At 43.1% G+C, this 13792-nt stretch overlaps 1 protein-coding gene across 1 annotated transcript in view; it reads left to right on the top strand.

Moving 5' to 3' along the window:
* The first annotated feature begins 4371 nt into the window (after positions 1-4371).
* Positions 4372-13792, top strand: part of HECA (hdc homolog, cell cycle regulator) — a 31638-nt gene continuing 22217 nt past the window's right edge. The window contains exon 1 of the mRNA XM_045011513.1: positions 4372-4932. Coding sequence (XP_044867448.1) covers positions 4698-4932 — 235 coding nt within the window. The 5' untranslated portion in view covers positions 4372-4697. The remainder of the gene's footprint in view (positions 4933-13792) is intronic.

Genomic DNA, 13792 nt, shown 5'->3' on the forward strand with positions numbered 1-13792 from the left:
AGATTGTAATCAAGTCACCCCTTAACTTTCTCTTTGTTAAGCTAAATAGACTCAAGGAGCTCAATCTCTCTCTAAAAGGCACGTTTTCTAATCCTTTAATCATTCTCATGGCTCTTGTCTGAACTCTACATTCAGCTGATTATCCACACTCCCTACAAATCTTTTTCAGTCACTCTTTCCTAGGATAGAGTCTTCCAACCTAAGTATGGCCTACAATCTTTGTTCCTAGATGTATACATTTATAGTTAGCCATGGTCAAATGCATATTGTTTGCTTGTGCCCAGCTTACCAAGCAATCCATAATACTCTGTATCAGCGTCCTGTCCTCTTTGTCATTTACTTTCCCCCCAATCTCTGTGTCATCTGAAACTTTATCAGTGATAATTTTATGTTTTCTTCCAGATCAGTAATAAAAAAACCGTTAAATAGCATAGGGCCAAGAACCAAACTTGGCAGGACCTCACTAGACACTTCCCCTTGATGATGATTCCTCATTTACAATTATATTTTGAGACTCCTCAGTTAGCCAGCTTTTAATATATTTAATGTGTGCCATGTTCATTTCATATCATTCCTAATTTATAATCAAAATCTTGTGCGGTACAAAGTCAAATGCCGTACAGACATCTAACCATATTACATCAAAACGATTATCTTTATCAACCAAACTTTGAATCTCATAAAAAAATTAAGTTAGTTTGACAAGATCTGTTTCCATAAACCTATGTTGATTGGCATGAATTATATTACCCTCCTTTAATTTTTTATTAATCAAGTCCCATGTCAGCCACTGATAGGCCTATAATTACCAAGTCATCCTGTTTACCGTCTTTACATATTAGCACAATGTGGAGCCATTATTTGTGCTGTTCATTTACCTATGGCATTTTTTTTTCTTTTTTATCTCTGAATATTGAGATCTCTTCACTGAGTTGTCCACCACAATGCTTGGATCTTTTTCTGGTGATGCTACCACTAATTCAAAAATGCATCAGTTTAGAGAGTTATTTTCAAGTGTTCCTGCCAGTTCCTGGGGGAGCATTCATCTATGTCAAATTTTATCATGCCAGTTACATAGCTCTGTTGAGTCCTTCTGTAGGTTTTCACAACCTCCCTGCTCTTCATTAACCTACATAATTTTTGTGTTCAGCAAATTTTTCTACTTAACTATTTATCCTTTCTTAGGTCATTAAAAAACAACTAATCCTATCCCTTGGGTATCTACTCTTAATAATAGTGCTTTACATATATTTAGTACCTGCCTTTGTGAAGTTCTTCACAAATTACATCCTAGCAAACACCATCAAAATGCAGACACTTCTGGAGTGGTAGCCAATTGGTACACAGCATACTAGTGGTGGGACAGAGGGAGAAAAAATGTTGTCCAATATGACAGGGCAAATCTCTAAGGTTACAAAAAGTGCCATGGATTACTTCATGTCCATACAGGGGAGTGAGGAACACATTTTCTATGATCTGATACAAGAAAGCCTTACTCTATGAACTGAATAGAACTCCATTTTCTATCTCAGAAGGATGAAAGGCTGAATAGACTTTGCCAGGATTTGAGTCTGCAAAGCAGGGTGTTCGCAAAAGTGATATTTAAACCATTATATTATTGCGTCCCGAGTGGCCCTTTACCATGTCACTCTTTCCTTAGTTCACCATTAAAGCAAGATGGGTAGCATGCTTCTGGGGACAGATTTCTGAGGTCAGAAATGGCATCTTTAACTTGAAATGTCATAATTTCTGTGGGTTAAAACAAATCAGTCCCGTAACCTCTTATCAGGTAGTATTGGCTTGCTGATGTATTGTAGTCTGTACCAGTGACTTTTTCCCAGCCCTTGCTCTTCTTTCAGACTAGATTAGGGTGACCAGATGTCCCTGTGATTCTGTCAAAACAAATCCCACAGTGGAATCTGGCCAAAGCCAACAGACTGCTATAGGGGAACCTGTCGAAAAAGTGGTAATCCATATCCCTGCGACACCAGAATGTTATCACCGATCTGTCGGCCTCCTTATCGTTGCTGGCAAGAAGGGTATCGAAAGAATACACTCCCTGCTGGACAAAAGAGACCCAGGATCTGCACTGGCAATACAACTAGTCAGCAGCCCACATGTTGTGAAGGCCCTGCTAGAGTATCTAGACTCAGCCAGACCTTGGTGGTGGATTGAGTGTGTTGAAGGTTTGAACTTCACACACTCTAGTTGCCATGCCTGGGCCTTACTTGGATGTCTCAGAGCTGCTAATCAGATGGAATATCAGAACTCAAAAGTCTGGCCCAACTTCATAGTCTCCAAACTGGTGGAGAGCACAAAAGGACCACTTGACAAAAATAGCAAGTGAGAGATCCATCATCAGCTACATAGGACCATGATCTCAATCCTTCCACAAGACCCCATTGCCATCAGTACAGATGAAGTGAAAAAAGGTTTCGCTACAACGAAGAAAGGGAAGGCGGCCAGTGGAAATCGTATCCCCCATGGAACTCCAATGGCTGGCAAAACTGTACACCAAAACTATGGAATCTGGATGCACCCCAAAAGCCTGATGGGAGGCGATAGTTATTGCCATACTCAAACCAGGCAAGCTGACCAACGACCCAGGAAGCTATAGGCCAATATCACTTTTGTACACTACCTACAAACTTCTGGAACGTATCATCCTCCAGAGTCCAACTTGAATGGGGACCTAAACACCATGGAAGAATATTTCCAGAAATGCCAGCTCAAGCCAAATCCTCACAAAAAAACAAAAACAAAAAAACAGTCACTGCATTCCATCTTGATAACAGGAGTGCTAAGTGCACCCTGAAAGTGATCTTCTCTGGCAATACTGTGAGACATGAGCCCACTCCGACCTATCTCAGACTGAAGCTGGATCGCATGCTAACCCTCCACGATCTGAAGAAAATAGCTGGCAAGAAGAAGACAAGGGTAAACCTGGTCCAAAAAACTGGCAAGCACAAGCTCGGGGACATTAGCATCAGTGTTAATCAGTGTTGTGAATTATTGCGGGACTCTCAGTCTTCTTCTTCACATGGATGATGTAAATGTAGAGCAACAACTATAATTTTATATTCATTTGGTTAAGGCAGATAATTGCGTCTGGAGTAGCAGAGTGTATTGCTGTGATATCTCCTTTGTATTTCTGAATTGGGCATTGAGTTGTTATATGTTCCCTGGTATGTTCTGAGTGACCACAGTTGCACACTGAAGAGTCTTTAATTTTCCATTTGTGCAGCAACTATCCGCATCTGCCATAGTTTATGCGGATGTGGTTTAGGGTTGCCCATGAGCTTCATGGGAGTTTGAAGCCAGGGATCTTTTGTGTTGGGTCTTTCACGAGGTGTTTATTTCTGACTTCTTGTGAATTCCACTCATCTTTCCAAGCTTCATCAGGCTGAAGTTGAATTGTTGAAGGTTAAATTAATGGGTCCAAAAGGGGCTTATGTGACTTCAAACAGTGGTGAGGGATGTTGTTAAGATGGGAAGATATTTGTTTTCCACAGTCTGCTGAAATTCCTGAAGGGTTGCAGCATCACCCCAAATGGATGGAGGTGCAATGCACGACAGCACCGGCAGCCAAGGTGTTGGGGTCGACTTGAGGGTTCCAGTGATGCACGGCATTGCAGTGTTCAGCTGGACTTCAAGAAGTCAAGTGTGGCTACTTCTGGTCCATATCACTGCACAATACTTGGCTACGGAGTACACAAGGGCCATGGCTGATGTCCATAACTAGGGTTGCCAACTGTCCCTTATTACAAGGAACGTCCCTTATTTTTTCATCTCTGTACAAGAAAACCGGGCGTTGTTGAGTGCTGCAAAAGGCAGTAAGAAATACCAGATGTGACTATAGGTGAGTACTTATTATTATTATCATCGTTATTATTAATAATAATAATAATATCAGGAGGAGGGGTGGGGAAGGAGTGCTAAGAAACAGTCCCTTATTTTTGAAATACAGTGTTAACAACCCTGCCAACAAAGCTCCAGCTATTTTCCAGGGAGAAGACCAGAGGCATTTCCAGCGAAGTACACTTAACACAAGCTTGCGCTGCCTCCCTCCTTGCGTTTGTGGAGGTTGTTCCTTCAGGAAATGAGGCAGATCTTCCAGGGAACTGCTCCCTTCTGCTGTGAGCACGTGAGGCTTCTGCTAGGCCAAAGGGAGGAGCCTTGCATGGCAACCCCCTTCTACAGCATTGGCAGCCACCAGGCCGTGGTGTGGTGGGAGGGGGTCAGGTCCCAGTTGAGCTCCTCCTGCTTTCTTTGCTGCCCCGGTGGAGCTCAGCCCCGTAGCTCCCCCCCGCCCTTTTAACTTGCGCGGCTTCCCTCTGTCACCAGCCAGCGCTAGTGCGTGTGAAAGGAGGAAGCCGAGAGGGGCGGGAGGAGAGCCATAGTAGGGGAAGCAGAATCAAAACAAGCGGGACACGCCTTTTCCCCTGGCGCTGCTTCCCCCCGGGGCCGGGCCGGGCGCCGGGGTGTGTAAGTGTGTGCGCGGCGGGGCTGGGCTGGGCTGGCCGCGGGTGCCCGCCCGGGAGGGCCGGGAGCACTCAGCCTGGGAAAGCCGCAGCCAGCTCCTCTCTGCTTCCTGGGCGCCCTGTTTGCAATGGAGCCGCAATGAGCCGGGGGTAGCAGCAGCAGCAGCCGCCTCCTCACCAGCAGCAGCCGCCGCCGCCTCCTGCTCCAGCTCCGCGATGCCGAACCAGAAGAGCAGCAAGGGCAAGAAGAACAAGCGCGCTAACAGCAGCGGGGACGAGCAGGAAAATGGAGCCCTGGCCCTGGCGGCGGCCGCGGGCGCAGCGATGGGAGCGGCGGCCGGCGCGGCCGGGGCGACTGGAGGATCGGGAGGAGCAGCGGCCGCGGCGGCCACGGCCGGAGGCGGCGGAGCGGTGACTGCAGCCGGCGCGGCTCCCAGCGACAGCAAGAGCGGTGAGAGGGGGGCGGCGGGCGGTGCTGGAGGGCGGGGGTTTGCCCTGGTTTCTGCAGCATCAGCAGCGTGATGGGCAACTTGTGCCTTCCCCGGCCCGGGCCCGAGCTGCGAGCGGGGCCCTCGGCGGCGCCTTGCCAGAGGGCGAACGAGAGTTAGGACTCGCCCCTATCCCCGGGCTCCGGCCGGCCGCCGCCGCCGCCCTGCGCCGCGAGAAAGCGGAGCAAAAAGCAAACGCCCGGTGCAGCCCTTCGGGCCACGCTGCCCGACAGGAAACAAAATGTCATCTGGGGAGCTCCATGTGCTCCCCGCCGTGCCGCCGCCGCTGGGACTGGCAAGGGCCACGGGAGGCTTTTACTTGCCCAGACTCCTTGTCTTTTCCTGCCTCTTCTCTCTGGCCTCCCCTCCCCCCATTTTATTTTCCTTCCTGGTGCTGCTGGGGGCTGTGTTTGCGCCCAGCGCGTGTGATGCGCCACACCAGGCGGTGGGGAGCGAAGTAGGAAGGAAAAAGGGCCAAGAGGAAAAGTTACCTCCGAAAAAATTCTCCTCTTTGTGTCGGCTGGCATGGAAGGGCGAGGCGGTCATCTGCTCAGGCTGAGCTCCGTGCTGAGCACGGCGATGGAGCCTGAGGTTAACCTGCAAGTGACCGCCCCCCCCCCCCAGCCTTGCTTGCGAGGGTATGTGCAGTAGTGTCAAACAGCTGGAGAGCAGCACTTTGCCTACTGCCTAGGCACTGGGGCGTGACAGCTTACACAGGCTGAAAGCAAACCCGGTAAAGGCACCATATTACTGGGGGGGGGGGGGGGAGACATGGCAAGCTAAGAGTTGGCTGGTACTAATATTAGGGCATAGATGTATGTGCTCAGCACATTCTCACGAAGATGGCTATTCTTCCCGCTGCATTTATAGAAATGCGTTTCCATCGCACCCCTTGGGGTGCACTTACAACTTAAACTCATAGGTAATTTAGTTTTAATTCTTCAGATTTCTAAAATAGAACTGTAGACATCCATCCAGTACTGTAACAAACTGTCAGTCAGCAACCCCTAGGTTATTCGCCATCAAAGGCCATGATTAAAAGGAAGTCAAACACCATCCCCTGCCACTGCCACCAGTCCAAACCCTTACTTTGGCAAAGGTTTTCAGGAAGTTCAGATTTGTGGCAGTTTTGCTATCCTTCTAAGTGAATATTAGAGGTATTATATGGTAGGATTATTGGATTGCACTGGTATAGAACTTTCAGGGCTTGTACGTACCATCCCTGTTTAAGCAGAAATCCTGTTTAACTTGAATGAGAGTTGTTGCTTTAAAACCGTTGGCATAATGCAGTGCTCTGGGTGGAAATTGTTTCTTCATTTAGAAGTGACCATTTATTTAATCACAATTAGAAAAAATAAAACAAGTCCTGGTGTACTTTAGAATGTTAAATAAAAATAAATTTAAGTTAACATAAAGGGGTGTAATGTAATCATATTTGCAGACTGTGTCATCCTTTTGAAATTGATTTCCCTCACAAGCCATTTTTGAGCTCTATAGTTTTAACTCAGAGCATTTTGCTAGGATGTTTTCTTGTGGAAACTTGATTTACCATTTGCAGTTTTTTTTTGTAGACTGCCAGGCTTTAGTTACTTTAAAGGAGCATTCAGAATTGTACAAACCCAAGGCAAGTTAGAGAGGTCTGGGTTTTTTTGACTGGCAAATAAAACAATAGGCCCAGGTCCTGCAATCAAGTCCGTGAGGACCCTGTGAAGAGCCCCATTCAAAGTAGGACTCAGGACCAGTGCTTTAACTTTTCCCATTATGAGTAAGTTGGCAAGGCAAGGAGAGTAGATGCAACTGGATTTATACTTCGGTATGACAATTTTGCACCTTGCTGTTAATCAGCAATGATAATTTTTCAAGAGTATCACTTCATTTTTTGGGAGAGGAGAGCTCCTGTTGCATATTTTTAATAGAATTAATATAGTTAATTACAAACCTTTTTATCTCACTAGGCCTGTCAGACTGTTTTTTATAAGAATATAATAATACTCTGTATAGTTCTGTAGAGTAAGTGATCAGGTCCTATATTTTGGTTTAGATGCATGAATAGGAAAAATTGAAGTTAGAGAATATTTGGAACCTTTTAACCTTGTTTGTCATGTTATGTGACAAGAGAGCCTTTTACATTTTTATTTAATCAGAGAATAAGTATTGGGCCTGCTAAGGCGATTTTCATTGAGATATTTTCTGTAAGAACTGCCCACTTCAAAGTGACAAAAGGAGGGAAAAAGACCCCTGTTTTTTTTTTCTCCCTAACCCAAATGAAACCAGTGGGATACAAGAAGCATTGTGGGTAGGTAGGTGTGTTGTGTTTGTGGGATAACCCAACCTCATTTTTTATACAGATGCCTTTTGAAGACAATGGGAGTTCTGAGTACCACACTGATAGCACTGTCAGTTCCCCTCCAGTTGGACAGTTTCCCCTTTTTAAAGAAGAATTTTGACTATACCAAGTAGTTTGCATACCTTAGCTCTATTCTGATCAGGTTCTCGAAGTCCAGGCTACCTTTTGGAAAATCATACTGAGAAGTTCCTTTGAACTCAGTTTTGTTTCCCTTAGAATTCATTGTCCACAGGTGAAGCATTGGGCAGTGCAAGTACATTCAGACTGCCCTGCCAGCCAATGCACCTCATCCCTAACCTGACGGGAATGCTGGTAGCAGTGAAAAGTTAATTCAGTCTCCTTTCAGGCTTTTTTCCTCCCCACTGAGACTACTAACAAAGGTGCCAATTATGAAGGTGTTTATTATGTGGACACTAACCTTGTTGTACATTGGTCACCAAACCACCATCAGATTGTAACTCATGCTCACAGTTGTCTTAGGTTGTCCATCCAAAGCTTTAGATTAGTTCAAGCCATGGTTTTAGAAAAACCCAATACATGCTATGGAGCCTACACTACAAAATATAGCAGTTGTGTGAGTGGGTCTCCCATCTGGGGGATCATAATAAAGTCCCTGTTTTTAAAGTCTGTGAATCTCCCTTGAGGTGTAATGTAGATAGGGCCTTTGAGACAACAGGCTTCATAAATCTGAGATATTTCACTTATTCTTAGGTGATTACAAAAGGATTTTTTCAAACCCTGAGATGTGGTACTGCAGGGAGTTTTGGGAATGTTTTCAGGTGCCCTAAGTTAGTATAGTTCTACTATAGAGTACCATAACCTGATTTTTCTCCCTCCCTCTCAGTTTTGGATAATATTATAACATAGCTATTATTACACACAAGTTATATTAAAAGTATATTCGGGTTGTGGAGTCAAGCATTCAAAAGGTAGGAAAAGCCAGAATTAAGGTTCCTTGTCCAAACTTAATTCGTCCCCCTTGTGCATATGTATTGTGCTACTGTCTGTTGATTCCATGATCAAGCCTATTTTTTCATACAATCTCATTTTCAGCTGGATTTTCTAACAGTGCAGTTACCTCATCACCTGCTAAGGCATTGTTTCAGTGCTGTCTTTGTAGCTGGAACTATTTTCTCTGAATCACCACAACCACTTCCTGCAGCACCTATGTGTTCGTTAGGTCTTCCATATGGGTAGTGACCTATTTTGACCCTGCTTAATTTGAGAGATCTGAGTTGGGTCATAGCTCAAGGTGGTATGGCTAGAAATATAATGCCACATTATATGAAGTGACTGCACATCTTTCAGGTCTGTCTCAAATGTAGTTAAACTGATAATTAAACCTGTGGTGTAGTGTAATGCACAAGGTGAGTGACATATTTTCAACTACTATACTTTTTTTTTATTGGTGTCCTAAAATATGCCCAATCCAAGTTTATCATGATTACTATATGGCTAATTTTAAAATAAATAAATGCAGGTAACATTCTTCTAATAGAGGAAACAGTAATTTGAAATATTCTGAAGGGTACCATTATGAGCTGAATACTAACGTCAATATTGTAAATTTTTGGGGAAAAAATGTCAAGGAAAAATGCTTCATTTATTAGAGTATTCACATGTGAAATGTATCCAAGCAGATTGAAAGCTGACTGTTTTTGGGGTTTAAAAAAAAAAAAAAAACACACACCCTCCCACAATCCCCTTCCCCCCCCCCCCAAAACTTAAAATGTCCAGCTGTATCTTTGCTGTTTTTAACTGTGACTATACAAGTTCTTAAGAACTACTTTATTTACTTTCAATTAGAAATGCCAGGCTGGAAGAAATATATATAAAATATCCTGCTTTTAATATTTTAAAATAGAAAATGGAAAACGTTGGCACAGCAGTAACTAAGATATACTGAAACGGTGACTAGCCAACCATTACAATTTAAAAACCGGTTACATTGTGGGGCTGGGGTATTTAAAGAGGACCAGAGAATTTGTGTAAGAATATATCAGTGGTTCAGTTTTCAAAATAAAATATTCCAACGTATATATTTATGGAGTACAAATCACTATGGCTAAGCACTGATAAATATTCTCTATCAAATATTCTCTACTCATTGAGTGATTTAAATGGGACCACTTGTGGAGTTTTAAAGTACTGCTAAGTGTGAGTAAGGACATAAAAATATGACCTATAATAGGATACTAAAGCATAACTTGTGCTTCATAATTCTATTTATCTCAAACTCAATTGAACATTACTGTTTTATTGTCTACACCAGTGCACTTTATTTTTGAAAAGAGCCTTTATGCTGTATTTGAAATACCTATTTGTAGGATTCTAGAAACTGCAAATACTTGCTTTTGTGGACAAAACAGTTAATAAAATTACAAATCTGTGTAGACAGAGGCAGTTGTATAGTATTGATGAATACAATAAAGACTATTCCTGTATACGTGTGAGATAAGCAAATATACATGCAGAGGTCAGGAAATTAAAAAAATTATATGCTCTCAGAATGGTTAACCATGGGCTGGATTCCATGCTCACGGTCCTATATTTATCACTAGGCTTTGCTTTAGGAGGTATTTTAAAAACAGACTTATTTGAAACTGGTGAGAGACTGTTGAAAGAATTAAGAGGAGAGTTTTCTTTGCATCCACTCATTCCAGACCTCCCTCCCATTTGTTTATAAACAGCAGTGACAAGACAATTTCTGGGCATGGGAGAGGTCTGTAAGCTCTTTCTCTACCCTCCCTTATATCCTCATACAGACACACACTTTTGTCTGCTTGATAGTTGTGGTCCTGAACCCATCCTTGCTTCTCTACTTTTCCGCCTATAAAATATTAGACAAAAGTTGTTGGTTGTCCACAGTTAAATAGGTTCAGCCTAAAGGTTAGATGAGCTGAGATGCCAAGTGTTTTAGCTCCCATTGCTCTTCAGGGGTACAGACATTGGGAGTTGTGGGTGCTCAGCGTTTTGCAAGATTGGGCCTAAATTATAGGAAATAAATCCATATGGTTTGCAACCTTAAAAGGCACCTGAATTACAATAACACACAAAATAATGATTAAAAAAAGTCACACCCTTCTTCTAATTAGAGTCCTTTTCAGAGCAATTCAGGATTACAGAAATGCAAAAGATTTGAGGAAACAGCTTAGTTCAAAGAAGTGAGAGTTCAGATGCAGAAGGCTAGCTCATCTTTGAGTAAGAAACCAGTGACTGCAGCACTGGAATGTCATGATAGAGTGCCAGGCTATGAAGATGGGATACAGCTAAACTGCAGTTGTAACATGTCAAGAAGGAGTGTTTCTTCCATTAGGAAGAAAGGGAGGGAGGGAGAGAGAGAAAAAGGATGTGTTTCTACTATAAGTAAAGTGTAGCGCAGCCATAACTTATGTTGACTTAGGCTTTGTCGCTCGGGGTGTAAATTAGCTACCCACCCTGAGCGACATAACTTATGCTGACTTAAGTGCCATTGTGGACAGTGCTATGTTGGCAAGAGAGCTTCTCAAGCCAACATACCTACTATGGCTCATGGGAACTGGAATAATTAAGCCAACAAGAGAGCTCTCTCCCATCCACTTAGAGCGACTATATTAGAGAGCTTACCGCAGCACAGCTGCACCACTGTAAGCTCTCTAGTGTAGCCATAGCCTAAGATTCAGGGCAAGTCTACACTACAAAATTAAGTCGACCTAAGTTATGTTGACGTACAGCCACCGCAGTAATTGAATTGGTTTATATGTCCATACTACGCTCCTTGGGTCGGCAGTGCCCATCCTTACCAGGAGCGCTTGTACCAATTTAACTGCCAGTGTGGGGCATTGTGGGATGGTTTCTGAATGGCAGCAACAGTCAACGTAAGCAACACAGTGTCTACACTGACATTGTGTCCACCTAACTGCATAGACTTATGCACTATGCCTTTCGCGGAGGTGGAGTTATTAAGTGTAGTGGGCAAGCAACATCGGTGGGAGCTTCATTTTAGTGGAGACACTTACAGTTAGGTTACTGTAAGACAGTTTACATCAACCTAACTTTGTAGTATAGACTAGGCCTCAGTTTCTTTCTGTAGGAATGGATACTGTACTTAAGAGGGAGATTCAGTAATCTCACTGCAATGACCCCTTTATTCATATCACAAGTTGGAATTTCACAGTGCTAGCTTGTCGTGAGCCAGGGATAGCTCAGTGGTTTGAGCATTGGCCTGCTAAACCCAGGGTTGTGAGTTCAATCCTCAATGGGGCCACTTAGGGGATCTGGGGCAAAAATCAGTACTTGGTCCTGCTAGTGAAGGCAGGGGGCTGGACTTGATGACCTTTCAAGGTCCCTTCCAGTCCTAGGAGATTGGTATATCTCCAATTATTATACTAGGGCTGAAGCACTGGAAATCTGCATTAATTATTATGCTCTGCTTCCTGAGACATAGGGATTAGTTTTCTGAAGACCTTCAAAGAATTAAAGGCCACGGAGAAGGCTACAAAGAGGGTATTTAAATAATCTTTGCATCATGAAGCGGGGGGGGGGGTCTTATGCATTTGTCATTCTGTTTTTCTCAGTCCGTTGAAACAGGTAAATGTGTCTTACATCTGGGAGGACTAATCTAAGTTGCCTGTTTTAATCGCCAATTTTTATAGTGGCTAAAATCTGTAGACTAGAAATTAGTATGAAGCAGTCTTCAGTCATGTTTTTGTTTCTTAAAGTTCATTCTTACTGATTGGTGTGAAAGCCAAAACATACCTTATTTAAGCAATAATGTATCTGTGCACTTTTATTCAGAATATTAATGTTTGTGAATATTATTTCTATTTATTAGATGCTAAGCTATATAAAAGTATTTGTTCAACTGCACCAATACATGAAAACTCTTGGAAACAAGGCTTGTTTAAACAATCATATATTTGGTGAATCAGAACTTGATATTCATGTCTCTGAAATGCAGCCATGTCTTGGCATAAACCTAGAAGCCATTCTATTACAGCAATACTACATGTTCATTTCCCCTCCTTAATGAATTACAGAAGGAGAGAATAGCAACTTCAGGTAAAACTATAGGAGGAATTATAGATAGGCAGAGCGGAACTACTTAAGTTGGCATTTGGCCAAGATTCCTAAATGTTGGAAAAAGCTCTACTAAAGGGATGCTTTTATACATAGGCATCTGCTAATCATTCATTAGTCTTGCCAACCACTCAATATCAGAACTGTTCTGAAGTGCATATTGGCTTCCAAAATTGGAAAGTTGAACCATTAAATGTATGCAAGTGGTTAGACAGCTACCTGGAAGCAGATTGCGTTTAAATAGGGAAATATTTTCTTTTTGATGACTGTTTTCATATTTGCTGAACAGATTGGGAGAAAATAAACTATCATGTTTAATGGGAAAAAAATGAAGATGCTTGTGTGATGAAAGCAGCAGAGAGTCCTGTGGCACCTTATAGACTAACAGACGTTTTAGAGCACGAGCTTTCGTGGGTGAATACCCACTTTGTTGGATGCATGATGTGTGATGAAGTGGGATTTGTCTGTAATAATTTTATGAATCCTGTGCATGCCTCAGTTTCCTCTCAGTACTTTGCATTGCTACCCAATGGGTGCAAAAGGGTTAAAGCTACTCTTGGAGCAGAGTAAGAGACATGCACATAGCTGTCTGGGGTGGAATGAAAGGATGGTCTGAAACTGACCTGTATCAATAGAGCATCTGAAAAGACAAGAGGAACCCCAGTGGCCAGGATATTCACAGCAACCAACAACCCAGGGGAAGGAGATTTTCCCCCCTACCTCCATCAGGGAAGCAGAGCACAGCCCCCAGCCTGAGAACAAAGGAGAAAGGTGTCAGGTGGCTGGCTTAAATGGCTGCCCTTTGGTCAGACACAGCGTTAGAGCCAGGAAGGGATTCCATGAGTGCTTGACTGAGTGCATTCTGGCCAAGCCAGCCTTCCACCATGCTAACCTAATGACTTCCAGATGCTATGTTCTGGTTGACTAATAAATCCTACTGTTTTGAAAAAAGCTGCCTGGTGTCACTGCAAATACTTGCTGCAGTGCATGGGTTCCTGTACAGCGTACCAGTCTCTGATCAAGAGTCTATCTCAGTTGAACTTGGTGAGCAGATCTCATGGTGTGAAGCAGGAATGCTGCAGCCCAGAGGTTCAGTCTCAGAGGCATTGAGGCCACATGACCTGGTCTTAAGGTAGGGTGGAACCCCTTGGGGGTCTGCCACTCAGAAAGGGTTCCTCCAACGGAATGTCAGCAAGTTAAAGCTCTGCTCTGTTCTCCCATTCATTAAACTTAAAATATTGAGATTTTGAAAAAAGCTCAGTCACTGTTTTGTAGCACTGGCTATAATATTCCTTAAAACAATTGCTTGGTGTTTAAGAAAACAAGCCATATTACCACGTGTGATGTATTCTGTTGGAGTAATAGCATAGACATGTAATGCCTTTAATATTGATTCAACATGCTAAACTAACTAGGTT

The sequence above is a fragment of the Mauremys mutica genome, chromosome 3 (genome assembly GCF_020497125.1).
Source record: "Mauremys mutica isolate MM-2020 ecotype Southern chromosome 3, ASM2049712v1, whole genome shotgun sequence".
Classification (NCBI taxonomy): Eukaryota; Metazoa; Chordata; order Testudines; family Geoemydidae; genus Mauremys; species Mauremys mutica.